General features: G+C 35.1%; 1 protein-coding gene across 8 annotated transcripts in view; it reads left to right on the top strand.

The window, feature by feature from the left end:
• ZMYM2 (zinc finger MYM-type containing 2) overlaps positions 1-23,866 on the top strand; it is an 89,145-nt gene that overhangs the window by 15,096 nt on the left and 50,183 nt on the right. For 5 of the 8 annotated variants that reach the window (XM_081286725.1, XM_081286724.1, XM_081286726.1 and 2 more), the window contains 4 exons: positions 11,697-12,553; positions 15,826-16,111; positions 17,665-17,830; positions 19,300-19,512. In XM_081286725.1, the coding sequence (XP_081142851.1) occupies positions 11,707-12,553; positions 15,826-16,111; positions 17,665-17,830; positions 19,300-19,512 (1,512 nt within the window). In that variant the 5' untranslated portion in view covers positions 11,697-11,706. Of the gene's footprint in view, positions 1-11,696; positions 12,554-15,825; positions 16,112-17,664; positions 17,831-18,405; positions 18,447-18,856; positions 19,513-23,866 lie in introns of those variants that run through there. The other 3 variants (XM_081286728.1, XM_081286730.1, XM_081286729.1) reach the window with 3 other exon arrangements.

Below are 23,866 nucleotides of genomic sequence, written 5' to 3'. Positions count from 1 at the left end.
GCATATTAGCAAGACTATCTTAAAAAAAAAAAAAAGAATCATTTAGGTTCTTTAAATCTTTTGATTTTACCTTTTTTTTTTCTTTGTACTGGGGATTTAACCCAGGGGTGCTTTACCATTTTCAGCCCTTTTATTTTGAAACAGGGTTTTGCTAAGTTGCTGAGGCTGGCTTTGAACTTGCAGTCCTCCTGCCTCAGCCTCCCAAGTAATATTTCTTTCTTTCTTTTTTCTTTTTTTGCTATTATATTTAATTTTTTTTGTTTTGCAGTTGATTATTGTGATATTATGAAATATATGTGTTTGGATCTTTGTTTTCTTGGCATACAGCTCATGGAATCTTCCAAAAGATTTTTTTTTTTCTTTTGATACACTAAGGAGTTGACTAGTGGTTGGAAGTCCCTAGGGGTAGCTTCAGGGTAGTGCTGGTCACTGGAAAGACCAAGGCGTCTGTAGACTTTTCAGCCCTATTCCCCCCCATCTTGAGAGGGGAAAGAGGGATGAAGGTTAAGTTGATCAGCAATGGTCAGTAATTTAATCAGTCACAACTACTTAATGAAGATTTCATAAAACCCCCAAAGGATCTATAGACCTTCTGGGTAGTTAGTTGAATTCTTGGAAGTTCCTAGAGGGTGCCACTCCAGTGTGAGTGTGTGGAATCTCTGTGCTCTTTCTGCATGCCTTGCCCTGTGCAACCCTTCATCTGTATGTTTTGTAATATTCTTTAGAATAAACTGATAAATGTAAGTAAAGTGTTGTCTTGAGATCTGTGAGTTTCTCTAGAAAATTAGTCACACCTGAGGAGGGGATGGTGGCAATTTATAGCTAGTCAGTCAGATGTACAAGTAAGTCAAACCTACAGCTTGTTATTGGCATCTGAAGTGGTGGGTGGCAATCTTGGAGACTGAGTCTCCCCTTGACCTATGAGATCTGATGCTATCTCTGGGTACATAGTACACTGAATCAGAGGGTTGCCGATGGTGTGTGTGGAACCCTGGTTCCACCAGACATTTGGTCACAGATTTTGTGTTGATTGTTAAGTGACAGTATAGGAGAAACAGGTTTCTTTAGTTTTTATTTCATTAACTCAATTATTATGTTTGTAGTATTCCTCCCTCCCCTATATAGTTGTCTTCGGTTTTTGTTTCTTATTTTTTTAAAAAAATCCAGTATTATATACTAATATAAAACTTATCATTTTTTGAAATTATGGCATTTTCAGGTAAATGGATAGAACTAGGAAACATCATGCTGAATCCCAAAAAAGCCAGTCCCAAAAAACAAAGTCCAATGTTTTCTCTGATAAGTGAATGCTGATCCATAGTGGTGATAGGAATGAAAGAACTTTGGATTGTGCAGAGGGTAGTGAAGGGATGGTTGGGGCTGTGGGGATGGGAAGGATGGTAGAATGAGATATATAGTATATATAGTATAGTATATATTACCCTGTATACTATATTTTTACACAATTGGTATGACTCTGTACCATGTTCAACCAGAGGAATGAAAAGTTGTGCTTCATTTGTGTACATTGTGTCAAAATGCATTCTACTGTTGCACATAACTAATTAGAACAAATTAAAAAAAAAAATAGAAGGGAGACCAGTAGAATGGAAGAAGGGGATCAGGAGGAGGTGTGGGGGGGGAGGGGAGGTACTAGGGAATGAAATTGATCAAATTATACTGTTTTATTTTTCACATGTATGAATATATTATAACAAATCCCACTGTTATATATAATTAGAATGTGCCAATAAAAAGGGAAAAAGATTTATCATTTTTTTTTTAATATTTATTTTTTAGTTCTCGGCGGACACAACATCTTTGTTGGTATGTGGTGCTGAGGATCGAACCCGGGCCACACGCATGCCAGGCGAGCGCGCTACCGCTTGAGCCACATCCCCAGCCCCAAGATTTATCATTTTTAGTGCCACATGCCTTGGGAGACTAAAGCAGGAGGATCACAAGTTTGAGGCTAGCCTGGGGAATTTTGAACTAGTATCAAAATAAAAAAGACTGGGAATATAGCTCTGTGGTAGAGCATTTATGTTGCATGCTAAAGGCCCCGAGTTTGATTTCTAGTATTGAGTGCGTGTGTGCGCACATACACAGTTACCACTTTTAAATGTATGCAGTTCAGCTTCATTAAGTACATTCACAGTGTTTGGCAAAAATCATTGTCTGTTTTCTAGAAATTTTTTGTCACCCCAAAGAAATACTACTCATTAGACAATCTGTCTCTCCTTTTCCTAGCCCCTGGTAACCTCTATTCTATCTTTGTCTTTATGAATTTGCCTATTATAAGTACCCCATAAGTGAAATCATTTAGTACTCATCCTTGTATTTCTGGCTTATTTAACTTAGCATAATGTTTTCAAGGTTCCATGTTATATATGTCAGAATTTCATTGATTTTTATGGCTGAATACTATTTAATTGATACATGGATCACCATCATTTTGTTTTGTTCATTTGTTAATGGAGACTAGGGATTTTCCAATTCTTTGGGCCAGTGTGAAAAATGCTGCTCTGATCATTGGTTTACAGGTATCCATTTGAGTCCTTGTTTTCAGTTTTTTTTTTTTTTTTTTTGGTATGTACCTAGGAGTGAAATTGATGGGTTATATATTAATTCATGTATGAGTTTTTTGAACAGTTGTTGAAGTGTTTTCCCACAGTATGTATTCATGAATAAGCTTTCTGGTTTCTAGACCTCCAGCTCTTGTTAACCTCCTCCCCTGACTTAGTTTCATGCTGATCCCTGATTTTACTTTATCATTCTGTATCATGTTTTTGTTTTCATTCATCTTGAAGTATTTCCTCATTTCCTTTGTGATTTCTTCTCTGGTCCATTTTTTTTTTTTTAAGAGTTTGTTGTTTAATTTCCATGTATTTGTGAGTTTTCTGGGTTTGTTTTCCCTGCTATTCCACTGTGATTTGAGAAGATACCCAGTATCATTTTGTTCCTTTTAAATTTATGAGGACTTGTTTTGTGGGTAACATATGGTCTATTCTGGTGAATGTACCATGTGCACTTTTTTGGGGAGGGGTACTGGGGATTGAACCCAGGAGAATTTGACAATTTAGCCACATCCCCAGCCCATTTAAATATTTTATTTAGAGACAGGGTCTTGCTGAGTTGCTTATGGCCTTGCTAAATTACTGAGGCTGGCTTTGAACGCGGGATCCTCCTTCCTCAGCCTCCTGAGCTGTTGGGATTACAGGTGTGCGCCACCACGCCCGGCCCATGTGCACTTTTTGAAGAATGTGTATTTTGCTATTGTAGAGTGCTGAATATATGTCTGTTGTTCAAATCCTATTTCCTTACTGATCTTCTGCCTGGTTGTTTATCTACTATTGAAAGTATATATTGAGCTGGGTGTGGTGGTGCACATTTATAATCCCAGTGACTCAGGAGGCCGAGGCAGGAGGATCCAGAGTTCAAAGCCAGCCTCTGCAACTTAGGGAGGCCCTAAGCAACTCAGTGTAAACCTTGTCTCTAAATAAAATAGAAAATAGGAATGGAGCTGTGGCTCAGTGGTTAAGTGCTCCTGAGTTTAATCCCTGGTACCCCCCCCCCCCAAAAAAAAAAGTGGCATATTGGAATCTCCAATTATTTTCATAAAATTGTCTATTTCTCCTTTTAATTTTGGTAATTTTTGCTTCCATGTATTTTCGGGCTCAATTGTTAGGTGAATGTCTGTATGTCTAAAATTGTTCTAAAATCTTTGTCTAAAATTGTCTAAAGTCTTCTTGCTGGAATGAATCTTTTATCAACATATAGTGTTCTTTGTCTCCTATTGTTTTTTTAGTTTAAACTTTGTTTTGTCTGATGTTCTCATTTAGTTAATATTTGCATATAACATCCTTTTCATCTTTTATATTTTCAACTTCTTTGGCTTTAAAGTGAATCTCTTGAAGACAGTATATGAATATAACATGTTTTTTTAAAATTCAGTGTGCCATCTCTGTTTTATATAGGGGGAGAATTTGCTCTATTTACATTTATGCTAAATATTGATAAGGATCTAGTTGTGTCTCTTTTTTTAATGTCATACTTCTCATTGCCTCTATTACTGTCTTCTTGTTAATTTTTTGTTGTTATACCATCTTGGTTCCCCTTCTATGTCTTAAAATTATTTTCTTTAGTGGTTATCATGGGGATTAAAATGATTGTTTTAAACTTATAACAGTATATGTCTTAAATTCATAACAGTATGTTACAAATAATACCAATTGTATTTGAATAGTATGTACTGCTACACATTTCTTCTTTATTATTGTCACAGATTATATGTTGTGTTCATTAACATAAATTTATAATTTTTTTGTCTTTGCTTTTTAAGTCATTTAGGGGAAAAAAATTATAACCTGAAGGACATTAAAGCTGGCTTTTTAGTTGATCTCTGTAGTTACCTTCACTTGTATCCTTTATTTCTTTTTATAATATTGAGTTATTATCTGTTATGTTTTTCCTTTTTTGGGGGGGGAGTAGGAGTACTGGGAATTGAACCTAGAATTTTGAGGATGCTAGCAAGCACTCTACTACTGATCTACATCCCCATCCCTTTTTATTTTGAGACAGGGTCTTACTAAGTTGCCTAGGTTGGCCTGGAACTTGTTCACTTAATGCCTCAGCCTCCTGAGTATCTGGGATTACAGGCATGTGCCACCAGTGTGTTTTCTTTTTTTGCTTGGAAGCCTCTCTCTAGTATTTTATATTGGGCAGATCTGTAGGAAATGAACTTCCTTAACTTTTGCTCATCTGGAAATGTCTTAATTTCTCCTTATTTTTGCAGATTATTATTATTATTATTATTATTTGCTTGATATAGAATTCTTGGTTTGACAGACTTTTTCTTGTTTGTGATTACTGGAATTTCTCTTCTGTTATTGCTGTGAAGAAGTGGTGACCTGATTTCTGTAAGTGTCTGGATGAGAAAATAAAAATTAATAAATGGGTCAAGTCTCAGTAGTAAGTCTTCTGGTGCCACAGGAGAAGTTATTGCTGTCCAGAGAGGTAAAACCAAGAGAAATATCTTCTCTTGACTAATCCAAATGCATAGTACACAAATTTTGGTAAAAGGTTCTCACTGCTAACAGTGGGTCTCACTACATTGCTTACGGCCTCACTAAGTTGTTGCCTGAGGCTGGCCTTAAATTTGGAATCCTCCTGATTCAGCCTCTGGAGTTGCTGGAATTATAGGTATACATCACTGTGCTGGGCTTAATGATGATTTTCTTAAAAGATTTCTTCCCTCTATTATTATCATTTTCACTTAGTTGAGTTTTTCTGTTTATTTCATCCCATATGTTGTCATTGTGAATATATCTTTCATTTTTTTTTCTATTAAGTAATTCTTGGTTGTGTGTTGATAACTAAGAATGGATATCTAGGGGCTGGGGATATAGCTCAGTTGGTAGAGTGCTTGCCTTGAATGCACAAGGCCCTGAGTTCAATCCCTAGCACCACATACACACACACAAACACACGCACAAGAATGGGTATCTACAAGTAGTTTGAATATGCTGAGCCTTAGTTAGACTATTATTATACTCCTTTGTGGATGATGTCCGTGGTTTTTTTTTTTTGTTTGTTTGTTTGTTTGGCAGTTCCCATTATTGGTATCTTGAGGTCTTTGTTAAATAGAAATCATATTATTTCCCAGAAAAGAGTAGGAAACTACTAGAAGTAGTTTCCTCTGTGAATATATGTGTGGCTAGGGTTTTAGGTAGGAGTTAGTTCAGAGCATCAGCACTATGTATAGGTTCAATTTATACCCCATATTTATAGGAAGTTAAGTACTAAACTATATATTTGAAATTGTCTTGTTCAAAGTTAGTCTTGTACTTTTCCACATGATTAAATGTCTAGACTTATTTGAGTGGGGTAGGAATCTAGTTATCTGTTTTTCTAGTAGCTTTTGCTCAGTTCTGTTAGTTTAGCTTTCTTAGGTATACCATCTCCTTTGCAAAGAAAATGTTGTCATGCGGCTGGTTTCTGAACCTATCCAGGATTCTTTTTTGAGCTATTGCCTCATTCCTCTGAAAATTGTTATGTCAGTTTTGATACTGGAGAAGTGAATGTTAACTGTAAGTTCAGTTTATTTGTAATTGGGTCATTTAAGAACTTTTATTAGTGTAGATCCAGGATTTATCTTTTTCAGGCCTTTGAAATCATTTACAACCATCCTTCTGTGCTCTCTCCCTTTCAAAATTTAGGCTCCTGAATTCTCTCTCTCTCTCTCTTTTTTAATCTTATAGTAAGTAAGTTTAGTTTGGTTGTTCAGTAAGTCTAGTTGGCTTTGGATGGAACCAATTTTATATTTGTCTTCAGTTGACCATTCTGTTAATTTTTACATATTAATTTTTTATATACTTAATATTAAACTATTTCATTAGTTTCCCAGGAAATTCTTTTAGATCCTTGAGACAAAGAATCATAATTTTCACATAATGATGTTTTTCCTTTCAAAATTTTATATTACTCTTCTTTTTGAGTATTTGCATTTGCAAGTACCTCAAGAATAGTGCTGTATGGTAATAATAAAAGAATGTCTTTGGGCTGGGCTGTATAGCCCTGTAAACCATTCTTCCCTCCTGTAGAGAAAATTAAAGGCCCTGGGTTCTATCCCCAGCATTAAAAAAAAGATAAGGATATTCTTTTGTTTTTGTGGATTTGTGGTTTGTGTGGATCAAACCTAGCACCATACTAGTCAAGTGCTCTGCCACTGTGCTGCATCACTAGCCCTTTTTGTTTTTACTAAGTTACCCAGGCTGGCCTTGAACTTGAGATCCTCCTGCCTAAGCCTCCTGAGTAGCTGAGATTATTGGCATGTGCCACCACATCTGTCATACTTGTCTTTTTCTTGAGTTTAATAATAATGCTTTTAGTATTTCCCATTAAATTTGGTATATTCTGGCTTACTAGTTGTGTATAAGTCTATTCCTACCTTTTAAAGGAATTTTTATTCTTATTAGGAGGGCTAATAAAGGTGTATAAAAATAGAATTTTTAAACTGGGTGCACTGGCCCACTATAATCCTAGTGGCTCTGGAGGCTGAAGCAAGAGGATCTCAAGTTCAAAGCCAGCCTCAGCAAAAGTCAGATGCTAAGGAACTCAGTGAGACCTTATCTCTAAATAAAATACAAACTAGGGCTGGGGATGTGGCTCAGTGATTGAGTGCCCCTGATCAATCCCTGATACCTGCCCCCCCCCCCCAAATTAAACTAAAATCATAGTGACCCGAACTCTAATATAGTGCCTCAAACATATTGAATAATGCTCTTTGCTATTCAGAAGAATTCACCTTAGCTTCGTTTGTAATTCTTTTATGGTACCAACAAAGCTTTCAGATAGGCTGTGAGAAAGTGATTAATAAATGTTAAGCACTTTGAAATACTTTCTTTGTGATTTTTGTCTTTGAAGGTTCATAAGCTTTTATCAACAAGTGTTCAGATTTTCTTTCTATAAGTATGTTAGTATTTCTGTTTTAACCCTTACCTTTTTGTTGTTGTATCATGAGAACATCTTTTGTGTTAATTGATTCTCATTGAAGCAAAATAAAGAACAAGTAAAACTTTGAAAGCACGATGATGATGAAATATTATAAAGAAACTAAAAATTAATTGGAGAGTTACGGAAATTCTGAGGTACAGGCAAAAGTTGCCTGGTAATTATCAGGAGTTAAGTGATTGTTTAGGAGTGTGCTAAGTGGCTTTCACATTCAGTTATCTCTGAGTTCTAAGAACAGCCCTGTAAACCATTCTTCCCTCCTGTAGAGAAAATTAAAGCTCAGAGAAGTGATTTGCTCAATGTTAAGTAGGTAATTAGAATTGATTTGAGGTAGAAAAGTGGCTAAGGGCTGGGGAGGTAACTCAGAGTGCTTGCCTAGCATGCTGAAGATCCTGAGTTTGATATCTAGCACCACAAGAAAGAAAAGTGACTAAATATAGTAGATTTTGTGTGGTTAATGATGGTCAACTTTTAATTGGACTGTTTTTTTAGGACATACTCTCAATGACATTTAGCAGTGACTAGATTTATTTGCAGTCAAGATTTGATTTTCCTTTCAGAGTTATGTTTTTTGTTTTGTTTTATAATTTTTTAAGTTAGATGGACATGATACCTTTGTTTTATTTATTTATTTTTATGTGGTGCTGAGGATTGGAACCCAGTGCCTCACATGTGTGAGGCAAGCACTTTCCAAAGAGCTACAACTCCAGCCCAGTTATGTTGTTTTGAGTATATAATTGTAGAGAATTAACTGTTTGATAAGGAAAGATCTATTCTGTGTCTGTTGTGAGGAGACTAAACTCTCCTAGTAGCCACCAGAGGGTAACATTAGGTCAGTTATAACTTCTGTTCCAGAAATTGGTTTATTCTGTTTCAGGCATGCTGAAACACAGAAAGGATTGAAGGATCCAGATAACTTACACAATAAAAGCCTACATGTATCATAATATTTGTAGATTTAGGTTAAGTCTCAGTTTTCTGAAAATGCTGTGTTGGTCTAGATACTTCCTGCCTTATGAAGTAAATGTCAACTACAAGTTTATTATTTTTTAAAACTCTCTTTTTGGCTAGGTCCTTTGGGCTTGATATTTCTTCCTTTTGAAGCCTGTGTGGTTTGAATATTGATTTGGTTATTGTTTCATTGAGTGGCTACATCTTTTAAATTTAAAAGAGCTGCATTATTGGCTTATATTATTGTTCAATACTTAATTGCATGTTGTGACAATTTAAATCCTGAGCTCTATTCTTCCTGGCTGTGGTCTTGGGGAGCTTTCTTCACTTTTGACAACTTTTATTTTTTTGGGGTGGGGTGGGTACCAGAGATTGAACCCAGGGGTACTTAACCCCTGAGCCCTTTCTGTATTTAGAGACAGGGTCTCACCAAGTTGCTTAGGGCCTCGCTAAATTGCTGAAGCTGCTTTGAATTCACACTCCTCCTGCCTCAGCCTCCTAAACTACTGGGATTATAGGTGTTCACCATCATGCTTGGCTCAGTAACCTATTTTAAGCAATAGATTATGTTGGCTATGTTTCCTGCTACAGTAAAATGCAAACATTTATTTTAGAATTCTATGTTTTGTTTTTGGTGCCAGGAATTGAACCCAAGGGTGTTTAACCTCTGAGCCACATACCCAGCTCCTGACCTTTTTTTTTTTTTTTTTTTTGAGACAGGGCCTTGCTAAGTTGCTGAAGCTGACCTCAAACTTGGTGAACCTACTTCCTCAGCCTCCTGAGCTGTTAGGATTAGAGGGGCGTGCCACCACACCTGGGTGCCCCCACATCTGCCATGTTTTCTGAGGCCAGGGATATTTACTTGTTTTATTTACCAGCTTTTCCCCAGGTACCTAAAACAGTCTGATACATAATAGGTGCTCTGTAAATCTGTTGAATGTAATTATGAATCAGCTTGTTTGCTGTGGTGAATTGTTCTTTGCTTACTTCTGTGCCTCCTTTCATCTTTTTCCCCTCCTAGGGTTTTTTTTTTTTTTTTTTTTTTTTTGGTACCAGAGGCATTTAACCACTGAGCCACATCTCCAACCCTTTTTTGTATTTAGAGACAGGGTCTCACTGAGTTGCTTAGTGTTTCCCTTTTGCTGGGACTGGCTTTGAATTCAATATCCTCCGGTCTCAGCCTCCCCAGCCACTGGGATTACAGGCATGTGCCCAGTTCCCCTCCTAGTTAGTTGTAGCAACATTGGCTTTATTCTTGTTAGTTATCTTTCTCTTACTATAACAAATACCGAGATAAATCAATTTCAAAAGAGAAGTAGTTTTCTTTTGGCTCATGGTTTTGGAGGTTTCAGTCCATGGTCGGACCATTTTTTGGGGGGGGCGTCCATGATGAATGAGGCATATCGTGGTGGGAAAGTGGAGCAGAGAAAGCTGCTCACTTCTTGGTGCCTGAGAGGTGAAAAAAGAGCAAGGAAGGGCCTGTATTCTAGCGTCTCCTTCAAGGGTGTACCCCAATGACTTTAATAGGCTCCATTTTTTTTTTAAAGGTTCCACCACCTCCCAATAGTGCTAGGGACTGGGGACCAAGGCTTCAACACATGGGCTTTGGGGGGCATTCAATATCCGAACAATAGCAGTTTTTTTTGCTTGAGTCAGGCAACCTTATTCTCTTTTCATTTTGCAGGAACTTTTTTTTTGGCCTGGTTTTCCCATAGTTCGATTCTTCTTGCTATTTCAGATTTCACTGTAAATGTCATTTGCTTAAAGAGTTGTTTCTCTGATCACCAAACTTCTGTTATCATTTTGCTTTTAAAAATTTTAAATTTAGCGTCGATCCCCAGCATTATTAGAAAAGAAAAAAGGTTGCTTAAAAATTTGTGATAAATTATGTGGTCCAAAAAGTAGGAAAAATGCTATGACATTCAGTTAACAATTTTTAATACCTCGTCATCTATTAGTCAGAGATTTCAAATTTTCAGAAAGATTGTTCTGTGCATTTACATGGGAGCTAGGGAATACAAGTAAAAGGATTTAAAAGAAGATGATGAGATAAGGGAAGTGAGGAATTAGATCATATTTTATTCATTGGATAAATGGGATAGATGTATATTGAAAGATTATTTTTATTGTTAGTTTTTGGTTGTTTTCCCGGTCTAATTTGTGGAATGATTTACCTACATTTTCAGTAATAAGTTGATATAGAGTAAATGTGTACCCTGGAAAGGAGATAGTAGTGGTAGGACTTAACACATGGTTACAGAAAATTAGATAGTTTGTCTTGTTTTCCTGTAGAAGTTGACACGTAAGCTGTATGAAATGGCTAATTGAGAAGATCACAGAATGGATCATTCTGTGAGCATTTTCACTTATAAAGAAGATAAGTGAGGGGCTGGGGTTGTGACTCAGTGGTAGAGCACTCACCTAGCATGGGTGAAGCACTGGGTTTGGTCCTCAGCACCACATAATGATAAATAAATAAAAGTATTGTTTAAAAAAAAAGAAGATAAATCAGGTGTGGTGGTGCATGCCTATAATCCCAACTACTTGGTAGGCTGAGGCAAAGGATCAAATATTCAAGGCCAGCCTTGTCAATTTAGTGAGACCTTGTCCCCAAATTTAAAAAGGGCTGGATATAGTAAATAGTCCTCTTTGGGTTCAGTCCCCAAACTGAGGCTGGCGGGGGAGGGGGGCAAGTACCTTTAAAAAATGGTTTTAGAGCCAGGTGTGGTGGGCACTCCTGTAATCCCAGGCAGCTCAGGAAGCTGAGGCAGGAGGATTTCGAGTTCAAAGCTAGACTGAGCAAAAGTGATGCTCTAAGCAACTCAGTGAGACCCTGTCTCTAAAATACAAAATAGGGCTGAGGATGTGTTTCAGTGGTGGAAGTGCTTTCAAGTTCAATCCCCAGCACTTCCTTCCCACCAAAACAAAGAAAAAAAAAAAAGATTTCCTGCTGGGCATGGTGACACTCTCCTGTAATCCCAATGGGGAGAGCCTCAGCAATTTAGTGAGACTCTGTTTCAAAATAAAATCTAAAAAAGGGCTGGGAATGTGGCTCAGTGGTTAAATGATGCCTGTATTCAATCCTTGGTACCCTACCCCAAAAAGAGGGATGTAGCTCATTGTTAATGTACCACTGGGTTCACCTCAGTAATTCCTCTGCCCCCCACCAAAAAATTGGTTTTAGTTTCATAACATAAGGTCACAGTCTGATGTTTTTATTATTTTTCCAACAGGTTCTTTGGCATGGACACAAGTTCAGTGGGAGCATTAGAACTGACTGAGCAGACTCCTGTTTTATTGGGAAGTACGGCCATGGCAACTGGTCTCACAAATGTAGGAAATTCATTTAGTGGTCCACCCAATCCTTTAGTGTCTAGATCTAATAAATTTCAAAACTCATCAGTGGAAGACGATGATGATGTTGTTTTTATTGAACCTGTACAACCTCCCCCACCTTCTGCACCAGTGGTAACTGATCAAAGAAACATAACATTTACTTCATCAAAAAATGAAGAATTACAAGGAAATGATTCCAAAATTATTTCTTCCTCAAAAGAGTTGGCTTCTCAGAAGGGAAGTGTAAGTGAGACAATTGTCATTGATGACGAAGAGGACATGGAAACAAATCAAGGGCAAGAAAAAAATTCCTCCAATTTTATAGAACGGAGACCTTCTGAGACTAAAAATAGAACCAATGATGTGGATTTCTCTACTTCCAGTTTTTCAAGAAGTAAGGTAAATTCAGGAATGGGTAATAGTGGTATCACCACAGAACCTGACTCTGAAATTCAGATTGCTAATGTTACCACCTTAGAAACAGGTGTAAGCTCTGTGAATGATGGCCAATTAGAAAATACTGACGGGAGAGATATGAACTTAATGATTACACATGTAACATCACTGCAGAATACCAACTTGGGAGATGTCTCTAACGGACTGCAGACAAGTAATTTTGGTGTTAATATACAAACATACACCCCATCTTTAACTTCACAGACCAAGACTGGAGTAGGACCTTTTAATCCTGGTAGAATGAATGTGGCAGGAGATGTATTTCAGAATGGAGAATCTGCAACTCATCATAATCCTGGTAAGCAGTGAGTGATATTCTACCTCATGTAAATGAATTCAAATTTTTGTCTAATTCTTTTTTTATTATTGTAATTGGTACTACCTTGTTTAGATTCTTCATGTAAAATATGTTAATTCTGTTCTTTTAAGTTTGAAATTTTAATAAGAGTTGTAAAACCATGTCAAGTATTTTTTTGCAGATTAGAAAATTAATCATAGTGATTTATGCTTAAAAGATTATAATACCCTTTGCCTTTGGCATCTTACTATGTATTATTTGCTAGTAATTTTGTTATGTATTATTTGCTAATAATTTTTACTAATGACTTAATATGTAAAATTAGGCAACAGAAGGATTAATAACACACTTAAAGAACAATTGTGTAATAAATTGCATTTAGATTTGGTTCTATTTTCTCTGTGTTTTTATTATTCATGTTTTTTAAAGATTTGGCTAAAGTTTTATTTCCTGTCTTAACTTTTGGAGAAAGTCAAACACACATCCTCCTTCTCATTAATTTTTTTAAAATCATTGTTAAGGGGCTATTGGCTGCACATATTTATACAACTTGATTAGTCCTTATATTTATTTTTGACTGCCTAATTTTAACTTTAATTAGCATTTTGCTAATTATTTTCATTTTTGAAGGCTGGCAGATTTTTTTTTTTTTTGTTGGTACCAGAAATTGAACTTAGGGGTGTTTTACCACTGAGCCACATCTCTAGCCCTTTTTTATTTTATTTAAAGGCAGGGTCTTGTTAAGTTGCTTAGGGCCTTGCTAAGTTGCTGAGACTGGCTTTGAACTTGTGATCCAACTGCCTCAACCTCCCAGTAGTTACAGGTGTGTGCAACCATGCCCAGCAAGAATATTCTTATACATGTATCTTGGGATATTTCTTTCTTTAGGAATATTGTTGGGTAAAAGGGACCAATATCATCATAAGGATTGTATTCATGGGTTGGGGTTGTGGCTCAGACATAGAGTACTTGCCTGGCACGTGTGAGGCACTGGGTTCTATCCTCAGCACCACTAAATAAATAAAATACATAAACAAACAGATCTACAACTAAAATTATGTTTAAAAGAAAAACAGAATTGTGTTCCTATTTACTCAAACTCATTTTTTCTTTCTCCTTGGTACCAGGGATTGAACCCAAAGGTGCTTTACTACTGACCACATCCCTAGCCCTTTTTATTCTTTATTTAGAGATAGGGTCTCAGTAAGTTGCTTAGAGCCTCACTAACTTGCTGAGGTGGCTTTGAACCTCAGCCTCCTGACCCTCTGGGATTACAGGTGTGTTCCACTGTGCCCAGCATTGCTCAAACTCTTATATAAGGAAATAATCATGAGAAAAATGTATACAAACATATATTTCTTGCTCTTGCATTTATAGGCTGTTTTTATTCCTAATAGAGAATAATAAATTAAGAGTTATAAAATCTTTGCTATTTGTACTGATTCTTGGACAAATTGTGACTTGGACAAATTTATCTGCTATTCCCTTTTGTCTCTGTGTGGAATGGAGGGATTAGACAAAGATTATGTCCCTTCTTTTTTAAAAATTGTTTTTTATTGCTGGAGGAGGTGAAAATGTAAAAGTAGGGGAGATGTAAAGGCTAAAATGTAGATAAAGGAAGCCATTTTATTATTTATACAGGGCTTACAACTAAACTGAAAAAACCGAAAATGCCATTTTTTCCAAAATCAAGGGAGTAGATACCCTTAAGTTTAAAAAACTTTTTAAGGTATGTATTAAAAGATAAGCGTGCAAAATTCCAGCATGCACTAAAGCGTAATTTTTGATTGAAGGCCTTGTTTTCTCTGTAAACATGGAATTCTCCGTTCTTTTATTGCTTATTTTTCTTCTGTTGATGAGTACTTTTGCCTGTTTGTTAGAACTAGTCAGTTACCTTGATTGTAGCAAGATAAGTCTTGGGATTCCAGAATGTACTTGTTTACTCTGAATGAAAGTATTGTTGTTTTTTTTGGAAGGGTTGTTGTAGACTTAAAATCTGAATGGCAGTGTGTAGTCGCTTGAAACTATTAGGTTGATGGAATAGATTGGAGTGTCTTCAAGCTCTTTTTATGTTTGTATTTCTTATGAAAGTACAGCTTTTATGTATGTATGGAAGTTCAAAATTCAGAAAGAATGAGAAGGGAAGAATTTGAGAGATCAGAATAGTAGCAATTAGAATTGATAGCTTGACACTTTCGAACTGAAGATAGGTTATAGTATTGGTTGTGTTATGACAGGGATTTGGAACAGGACCTAGTTTGGCAAGCTGGAGACTTCCTTCAGAGTACTAAAGAAGGTTAGCACAAAAGAGAAAATTGAATACTTTTTAATGAATTGACTAATTCATTCATCTAGTATTATTAGTTGCACATAACTCAGTTCTCTGTTGAACCTTTGCAGTTGTAATTTGTTGTTGGATTGGTCATTATACGTAAGCTTAACTCAAATTTCTGTGTTAATCCTTTAACTTCTGAGATTTTGTGGTATATTTAGAGGTCATGAAACTAAATGTGTGGCAAAACTGTTCTTATAAAGATGTTTGGAAACTGGGTGTGTTGGTGCATAGTTGTAATCCCAGCACTTGGAAGGCTGAGGTGGATCGCTTGGGGCCAGGCGATCAAGTCAAGGCCTGCCCCCATCTCAAAAGAAATGTTTGAAAATAATTATATAAGCCTTGTCAGACCTGTGTTAAAGGTCCTGTTTGATTAAAATTTCATTATATTTTCTTTATTTAAAGTAACATTCCACAAATACATGAATACTTCCTGCCTAATAACTAATGAATATTTGTTTTAGTGCTTCCTCTATGCTGGTCATTATGCTTTATTTCATGTATTATCTCTTTTACTATTTACTGTTTGTATGAGGTTGGTACCATTTCCATTTTAGAGAAGAGTGAAACATAATTTAACTAGCATAACAATTTTACAAGTAATGGAGCTGGAATATGAACTAGTCTTTTGTAAATGACAAAAATTATTATATTTTTTAGCATTTACATCATGTTTTGAAATATGTGTACATTGTGGAGTGGTGAAGTTGAACTAATTAAAGAACATGTTACCTAACATACTTTGTTGTTGTTGAAACACTTAAAATTACTAGCAGTTTTCAAGAATACTAAACATTGTTCATAAGAGTCAGACTTGATGGTTGCTACATTAACATTTAAACTTGTATACAATAGGAAGTCAAAACTATTTTTCTGATGTAAATTTCAATATGTATAAACATCTATTTTATTAATCATCCTTGTGCATTTTGTTTTTCAGATTCTTGGATCTCCCAGTCAGCATCATTTCCTCGTAATCAGAAACAACCAGGGGTGGATTCTTTATCACCAGTGGCCTCACTTCCTAAACAGATTTTTCAGCCTTCTGCCCAACAGCAACCCACTAAACCAGTTAAAGTTACTTGTGCAAACTGCAAAAAACCTTTACAGAAGGGACAGACAGCTTATCAACGAAAAGGATCAGCTCATCTCTTTTGTTCGACTACCTGCCTTTCTTCCTTCTCCCACAAGCCTGCTCCAAAGAAACTCTGTGTTATGTGTAAAAAGTAAGGTTTATCTTTCAGTACAATTCCATGTGGTTGAATATTGGTGGTGTAAAATTTTAAGAAAATTTTCAGTGAGAGTCTTGAAGGTGAATTGCTATGTTTTAAGAATTGGTAAGCTACTTTGAATCTTAAATCAAGCTCAGATTTGTAACAGCTTTGGAAATTTCTCCATCAAGCCCAGGTGGCTTATAAATACAGTTTATTACTTGGACTTCTGGAATTTGTAAACATACATGGTTATTTACATTATTTTAAAATTTTTGTGTGTTTGGTTTTGTGGTACTGGGGATCAAACCTAGGGCCTCACACAGGCTAAGTACTCTGCCACTGAATACATTATTAATTATAAGAATTTAGCTCTTTTTGGCAGATAAAAATGTTAAGCAAGCTATTGTGCAGTGGTGCATGTCTATAATCCCAGTGAAGCTGAGGCAGGATGATCAAAATTTCAAGTCCAATCGTAGCAACTTAGTGAGGCCCTAAGCAATTTAATGAAATCCTGTCTCAAAAAACAAAAGGGCTAGGGATATGGCTTATTGGTAAAGTACCTCTGGATTTAATCCCCAGTACCCTGCTTCCCCCAAAAAAATAAAATAAAAAAAAAGCTAAACATGTGAATAGTTCTGTATTAAAATGGGTCAAATTTTATAGTAACTTTAGATTGAGATTAATAAAACTCCATAAGCCTTTGGGTTTTATATGTGTTTCTTTTGAACACATTAATCATTATAGTTTTTGGATTCAGGTACTAGATTTTTGTTAGCCTAGGAAAGACAGGATCCTCTCCTCCCTTTTTAAACTAGCTTTACTAATTAAAGATAACTGGAATATGGTATATTATATGCAAGGTAAAGCCACATTGACATTTCTTGGTGCAGCCTAAGACTGTGACACTATTTTTAGATCTTGGAACTCTGGAAAAGGGTTCAGTGCTCGGTACATGTTTAATAACTTCAAATATGGAAACAATTAACTTATAGTTTTTGTATTTCTTTATAGTAGTAGGTTTAAATACTACAGTGGAGGGTTTTGGAATTCAGATTTTCCTTCTTTTAAAGGAAGGTTCATCGATAATGTTATTTCCTAATATTTCTAATTGCAGTGGGAGAGCAATGTAGAATGGTGGATAACATTATTTGGAGAATGGGGTAGTGCATTTAAGCAAAAAAGATTGCAGTTACTTCTCTTGAATATATGTCATATTCCTGTCTCATGTTTTCTACTTACCCAAGGGAGGAGAATTCAATAAGTATATATAAACTTAAGTCTCAATAAATTAGTCCTTGACATTAATTCCATGTAATTAGTAGCCACTTTTATTATTTCCAATATCTAAAAGCCTTGCTACTAAATTTGGAGAAAATTGCACAGTAGCAAGAATTTAATACTATAAGATGTTTTCACTTTTCAAATTTTATTGCCAAGAATTTATAAGTAGTAAAAGTGATTTCCTGGATACAAAAGTTGTTTGATTTCTGTGATTCAATCTATGGAAATGAAAACATCAGTTTTCTAATGGAATTTGACTTTAAGTTGTACCTTTTATTTTTCAGAGATATAACTACGATGAAAGGAACCATTGTTGCTCAAGTAGATTCAAGTGAGTCCTTCCAGGAATTCTGTAGTACATCTTGTTTGTCTCTTTATGAAGACAAACAGAATCCTACTAAAGGAACTCTAAATAAATCAAGATGTACAATCTGTGGTAAACTAACAGAGGTTTGTATTTTTATACTTTATACTTTAGGTGGGACTATTTTAAACTCCACTAGCTATTACATAGCTTTTAAAAAATCAAATGTATATTTCCTTGAGATTGAGTATATTATCTAAGAATCCCATTCTTCAATAAGGTGCTGACTTTGGAAAAATTATGTTGTCTATTTTTTTTTCCTGAGGTTGGGAGCAGTCACAGACAAAAATAAGTATTGTGGTTGATTATTATTATTATTTTTTTTGATCTAGTAACATGTTTAGTTAAACAAATTGTCTGATTATACAGGAAAGACAGTAAATACTTTTGCTGGGAAGTAAAAATGGAAGAATATTTTCTGGGTTTTGATACTGGTCTCACTATTGCTCAGGCTGGTCTTGAGCTTGAGCTCAGGGAATCCTCCAACTCAGATTCCTAAATAACTGGGATTAAAGTGTGTGCCCTCTTCCCCAACTGGAAGGAAATATTTTTTTGTAAATTAATATTGTTAATTATGATACTAAATAAAAAGAAAACTGTGGATACATTTCTCATTTGAATTATTCATAATAATTGGTTCTCTCTCTCCTTCCTTTTTTAGAGCAATTCTTTTGGAGTCACTTGAAATTTCCTAGTATGTTTGTTAGTATCAACACTATCCAATCTTGGTTATTTTCTGTTATTTTAATATACATCTAGAAAAGTTTATAGTGATGTTACTGGTGGGATTTCTCTTTTTCAGTGCTATATATGTGTTGTTGGGCATGTAAAAATAGTTTTAAAGAAATGCATTTTATTTTTCCTTTTCCCCAAACAAGCCTTATTGGGTCATCTTTTTTTCTGTTGGATCATCTTATTATTTAGTTACTTGAACACGAGTATGCTTTTTTGGGGCGGGGAAGGGTACTGGGGATTGAACTCAGAGGCATTCCACCACTGAGCCACATCCTCAGCCCTATTTTGTATTTTATTTAGAGACAGAGTCTCACTGAGTTGCTTAGTGCCTCACCAAGGCTGAGGCTGGCTTTGAACTTTTGATCTTCCCGTTTCAGGCCTCCTGTGTCCCTGGGATTACAGGAAGAAATTTTTATTTGGCATTCACAGTTTTCAGAGACCTCAGTCTGCTAAAAACATTCAACATGAGGACTATAGGCAACAAAACTGTACTGTATTTGTAATTCCTGCTAAATTAATACATTTGTAATTCCTGCTAAATTAATACATTTTAGTTGCTCTTGCCACACAAACACAAACAAAATGGATGATAATGTAAGATAAGGGACATATTAATTTGCTGCACTACAGGCATCATTTTATTGGCATTTAATTGTGGCCTGAGCATAGTGAATACCTTCTAAAGAGTACCATAGAGAATTGGGAGTTGGGGGGTGCAAATTAAATTTTCAGGGTAGGAACCTGACAAACACTGCTCCAGGAACATGACCAAGGTTTACGAGTTTGTTTTTTAAAATTCTGTTTATTGTTTTTCTTTCAGATTCGCCATGAAGTTAGCTTTAAAAATATGACTCATAAACTGTGCAGTGACCACTGCTTTAATAGATACAGAATGGCCAATGGTCTAATAATGAATTGCTGTGAACAGTGTGGAGAATATTTGCCCAGTAAAGGTGCTGGAAATAATGTTCTGGTGATTGATGGTCAGCAGAAAAGATTTTGCTGTCAAAGTTGTGTCAGTGAATACAAACAGGTAATTCATATACTATTAAAAATTAGGTATTCATTGTAATGTATTGAAAGTGCTATAGTGTCGTTACATTTGTTAACCAGATATATCTTGGAATCTCACTTAATTCCACTATTGTGTCATCATATGATGACAGTCTGCCTCAAATTGATGCCCCAAATACAAATAGATTATTATAAATAAACTTATGATAAATGGTAAATGTTAGTATGATTACTCTTCTTAAAAAAAAAAAGGTTTTTTGGCTGTCAATAGACTTTTATCTATCTATCTGCATGTGGTGCTGAGACTTGAACCAGTGCCTCAAACATGCAGGCAAGCCCTCTACCATTGAGCTACAACTCCAATCAGCAGTATGATTACTCTTTTTAAATTTTTTGCAGTACTGGTGATTGAACCCAGGGATGCTCTACCACTGAGCTACAGCCCCAGCTCTTTTAGTTTTTATTTTGACACAGGGTCTCAACATATTGCCCAGGCTGGCCTGGAACTTGGTATACTCCTGCTTCAGTCTTCTGAGAACCTATAATTACAGAGTGTACTATCATGTTGGGTTTCTCTTTTGAATTTCTTTTGTGGAGTTGGAAAGAGGTTAGAAGTATGAATTTTGAAATTGTTAAAGCTTAGTGTAGGAATGATTATCTTGTTTTTACTTGAATATTAAAGTCTTTAGTTTATTTTTGAATTTGTGTGTGTATATGTATGTGTGTGTGTGGGGGGGTGGTTAAAAGTAAAATGTACACAAAAAGATATACTCCAGAGAAATTTAGATTTCAATTTTATTTTCTCCTCTTGGTTCTTGTGCTTCTTTTCTAAATATTTTTAATTTTAATGTTATGTTTCTTACATTTTTCTTTAAAAATTAAGGAAATACATAATTCATTGTTAGAATATTTCTATTGTAGAAAAGATAACTTAGTATATGTATATTCTCGGCTTCCGTTTTTCACTTCATAGTGTTATCTTGGAAATCAATTACTATCAATAACATAGGTAGTTCTTCCTCATTCTTTTTTATAGCAGCATAGTTATTTATAGGAATTTTTTGAGTCCATTATTAAAAATTATAGAAACTTAATAGATAATTATTTGTATTAGTGTTAAGGATGCCATGACAAAATACCCCAGATAGGGTGAGTTTATAGTATTTTATATTCTCACAGTTCTGGAGGCTGAAAGCCGTTATTAAAATGGTATCATATGGGCTGGGGTTGTGACTCAGTGGCAGAACCCCTGCCTCGTACCCGTGAGGCACGGGGTTCAATCCTCAGCTCCACATAAAAACAAACAAAATAAAGATATTGTGTCCATATATGACTAAAAAATGTTAAAAAAAAAAGATGGTATCATAATTGCTTTCTTCATCAGTTCGAGGCTTCTTCTTTATTTGAAGACAGCCTTCCTGTTTGCTGTGACATTGTATGGTTTTTCCTCTGTATATGAATGGAGACAGAGAGAGAGAGCCTTCTGGTGACTCTTCTTGAATGGATACCAGTCCTATTGGATTAGGGCCCATCCTTATGACCTTGTTTAACTTTAATTACCTTCCTAAAGATCCTGTCTCTAAGATATTGGACTTTTGGGTTTTAAGATAGGAATTATGTGGGTATGAAGGGGACACACACAATTCAGTCCTTAGTAATACTAAAAATATTCAACTTACATTTTCTTCTAATTTTATTCCATTTTAGTATTATCTGTGCTTTTAAGGTTTTGTACTATTCAATATATTTGTATAATGGAAATATTATATAGAACTGTGTGCTTCTGTGTATATCTCTTTCCAATTCCATGATCAATTCCATGGTGGTAGCCTTAGGTAGCCATAGTGGGAGTGTTTTTACAGCAAATTGTGGTTCCTGTGCTTCTTTTCTAAATATTTTTAATTTTAATGTTATGTTTCTTGTTTTTTTTAATTAAGTAAATACATTTTTCTTCACCCCTAAGAGCTTTGATTGATCATATATAAGATAATACCTGGTTGTTTGTTCAGTCAGTTTGTTGATGGTATTTGAGTTATTTTCAGTCTTTTCCTTTTACAAATAGTGGATGATGGATAACATGGTATCTACTTTTCTTTGCATTTGAAAATGTATGAATTGAAGGTAGATTCTTAGAAGAAAGACTGATTGGTAAATGTCAGTTTGTTTTATATATATAAATTTTTAGTTGTTGATGGGCCTTTTTTTAAAAAAAAAATATTTATTTTTGGTGCTAATAATCGAACCAAGTACCTCACACATGCTAGACAACTGCTCAACCACTTAGCCACAACCCCAGCCCAAGTTTTTTAGATATTTTAACCCCTCTGTCGGAGTCTACCAGTTTGCTTTCTTTTCAGTGACGTGGGATATTTTTCCCAACTATTGTATGGAAATATGTGTATATATGTGTATACACACTAATATATATACACACACACATACACACACACAATCACAATTTTTTTAAATATATTTTTAGTTGTAGACGGGCACAACACCTTTATTCATTTATTTAGTTTTGATGTGGTGCTGGGAATCGAACCCAGTGCCTCATGTATCCTAGGCAAGCACTCTGCCACTGAGCCACAACCCCCAGCCCTGCAGTATGTTTTTTATAAACTCACCAACAGGGAATGTTAACATCTTATTCTGATTGAAAATAGTATCTTCAGTGTAATTTTAATTTACATTTACTAGGAACGATAGCAGTTTTTTTTTTTTATTTCAGAGCTATCTTTATTGTGAACTGTTTGTATTTTTTGCTATTTGATCTCTTTAATTTTTTTTTCATTATTTTGAATGTATACTGTAAAAAGTAAATCTATAATTTGTCTGTGATACTATTCACCAGTCACTGTGTTCCAGACGCTGCACTGGATGCTCCGTGTAATATTCTGAGATAGGAAGCAGACATAGTTACTGCCTTCATACCATTAACTTTCCTACAGTGGCATTCTTCCAATTCGTGTACATAAGGAAGGCCATATAATAGTGGAAAGGATCAAACTATAATCCCCAAGGTTAACCATACTGTTTAATGTTGTTGATAATATTGCATTTAACTTCTGAGACCTGGAAAGTTTGTTAAGTGTGCTGACTTTAAAGTTGCTTGGCCTAGGTCAAAATTATGGTCCCATTTAACCTCCCTGTGTCTTTTTTCATCACATGTAAAGTTGGGGAATATATTAATCCTTTTATCATAGTGTTATAAAAATCAGACCTGTGCTTTTCATGTTTTATTTCAAGAAGACAGAATATTTAGTTTTAACCCTTTCAAATATTTATTATCCCCTTTTCTCTCTTCAAAAGTAGTGGGCCACTGTCTTTGACTTCTGACATCATAGGTTGACTTATTTATAAACTTAAAGTAAATGGCATTAATGTGTAGTGAGATTCTTTCTTGATATTGTATGGAATCTTCATTTTTAATATTTGAATCTTGAACACATTTGAAATTCATTATGGAATATAGTGGAGTTATGGGTAATTTTAACTGCTTCAAAATGTGTCTCCTTGATTGAACATAATTAAGTAAAAATTACTTAACCCTTTGCCCAGGGATTTGAGATGCTACTTTGGTTGTATATTACATCATATTTTTATGTAAATCTTTCTCAACTTTTTCTATTGCTTCGATTTTAAATTCATGTGCTCTTTCCACACTATTGTGTGGTGTTTTTGTTTTTTTCCTTTTTTTCTTTGCAGTGCTTGGGATCAAATCCAGGGCCTCTTGCATGCTAGGTAGCAAGCCCTCTACCACACTGAGCTTTATCCCCAACCTTCATATACCATTTTAATAACAGACGTTTTAGTATGTGATTGAACAAGGCTATTCTCTCATTATGCTTCTTTTTCAGGGTTTTACTGGCTATTCTTATTTTCATTTCCATATGAAATTTAATGATGATGTCTGTATATACCCTTCTCTTGCAATTGGTATTGTTCCTGAAATCTCATTGAAGTTAAACATATATATTAACTTCAGGAGAATTGGCAGTTTTATGATTCCAAACTATCCTATCAAAGAACAATGTGTTTCATTCCATTTGTTAAATCAACCTTTTTGTTGATTTCACCAAAAAAGTCATCTTTTTGTTGCTATTTTAAGTGAGTTCTTTTTCATTATTTTGTGTTTATGTGTACATACATATTTATGATTTTTCAAAGTATCTTCTACCTAATTTAATCATCATTATTAGTTGATTCTCCTAGATTTCCTGGCTTTACCATTATATTATCTGCAATAGAGAAAGTTTAAATAAATCTTCCTTTATAGTTCTTATTCTCATTACCACTTTTAATTTCTTGATGGTGTTTTCTGGTAATTTCAATACTGTTTAAATAGTTGAGAATAGTAAGTACCTTTTTCTTGT

The sequence above is a fragment of the Spermophilus citellus genome (genome assembly GCF_964194105.1).
Source record: "Spermophilus citellus genome assembly, chromosome: 1".
In the NCBI taxonomy this organism is placed as follows: domain Eukaryota; kingdom Metazoa; phylum Chordata; class Mammalia; order Rodentia; family Sciuridae; genus Spermophilus; species Spermophilus citellus.
The sequence above is the reverse complement of the archived record's forward strand: the minus strand, read 5'-3'. Positions and strand labels throughout refer to the sequence as shown.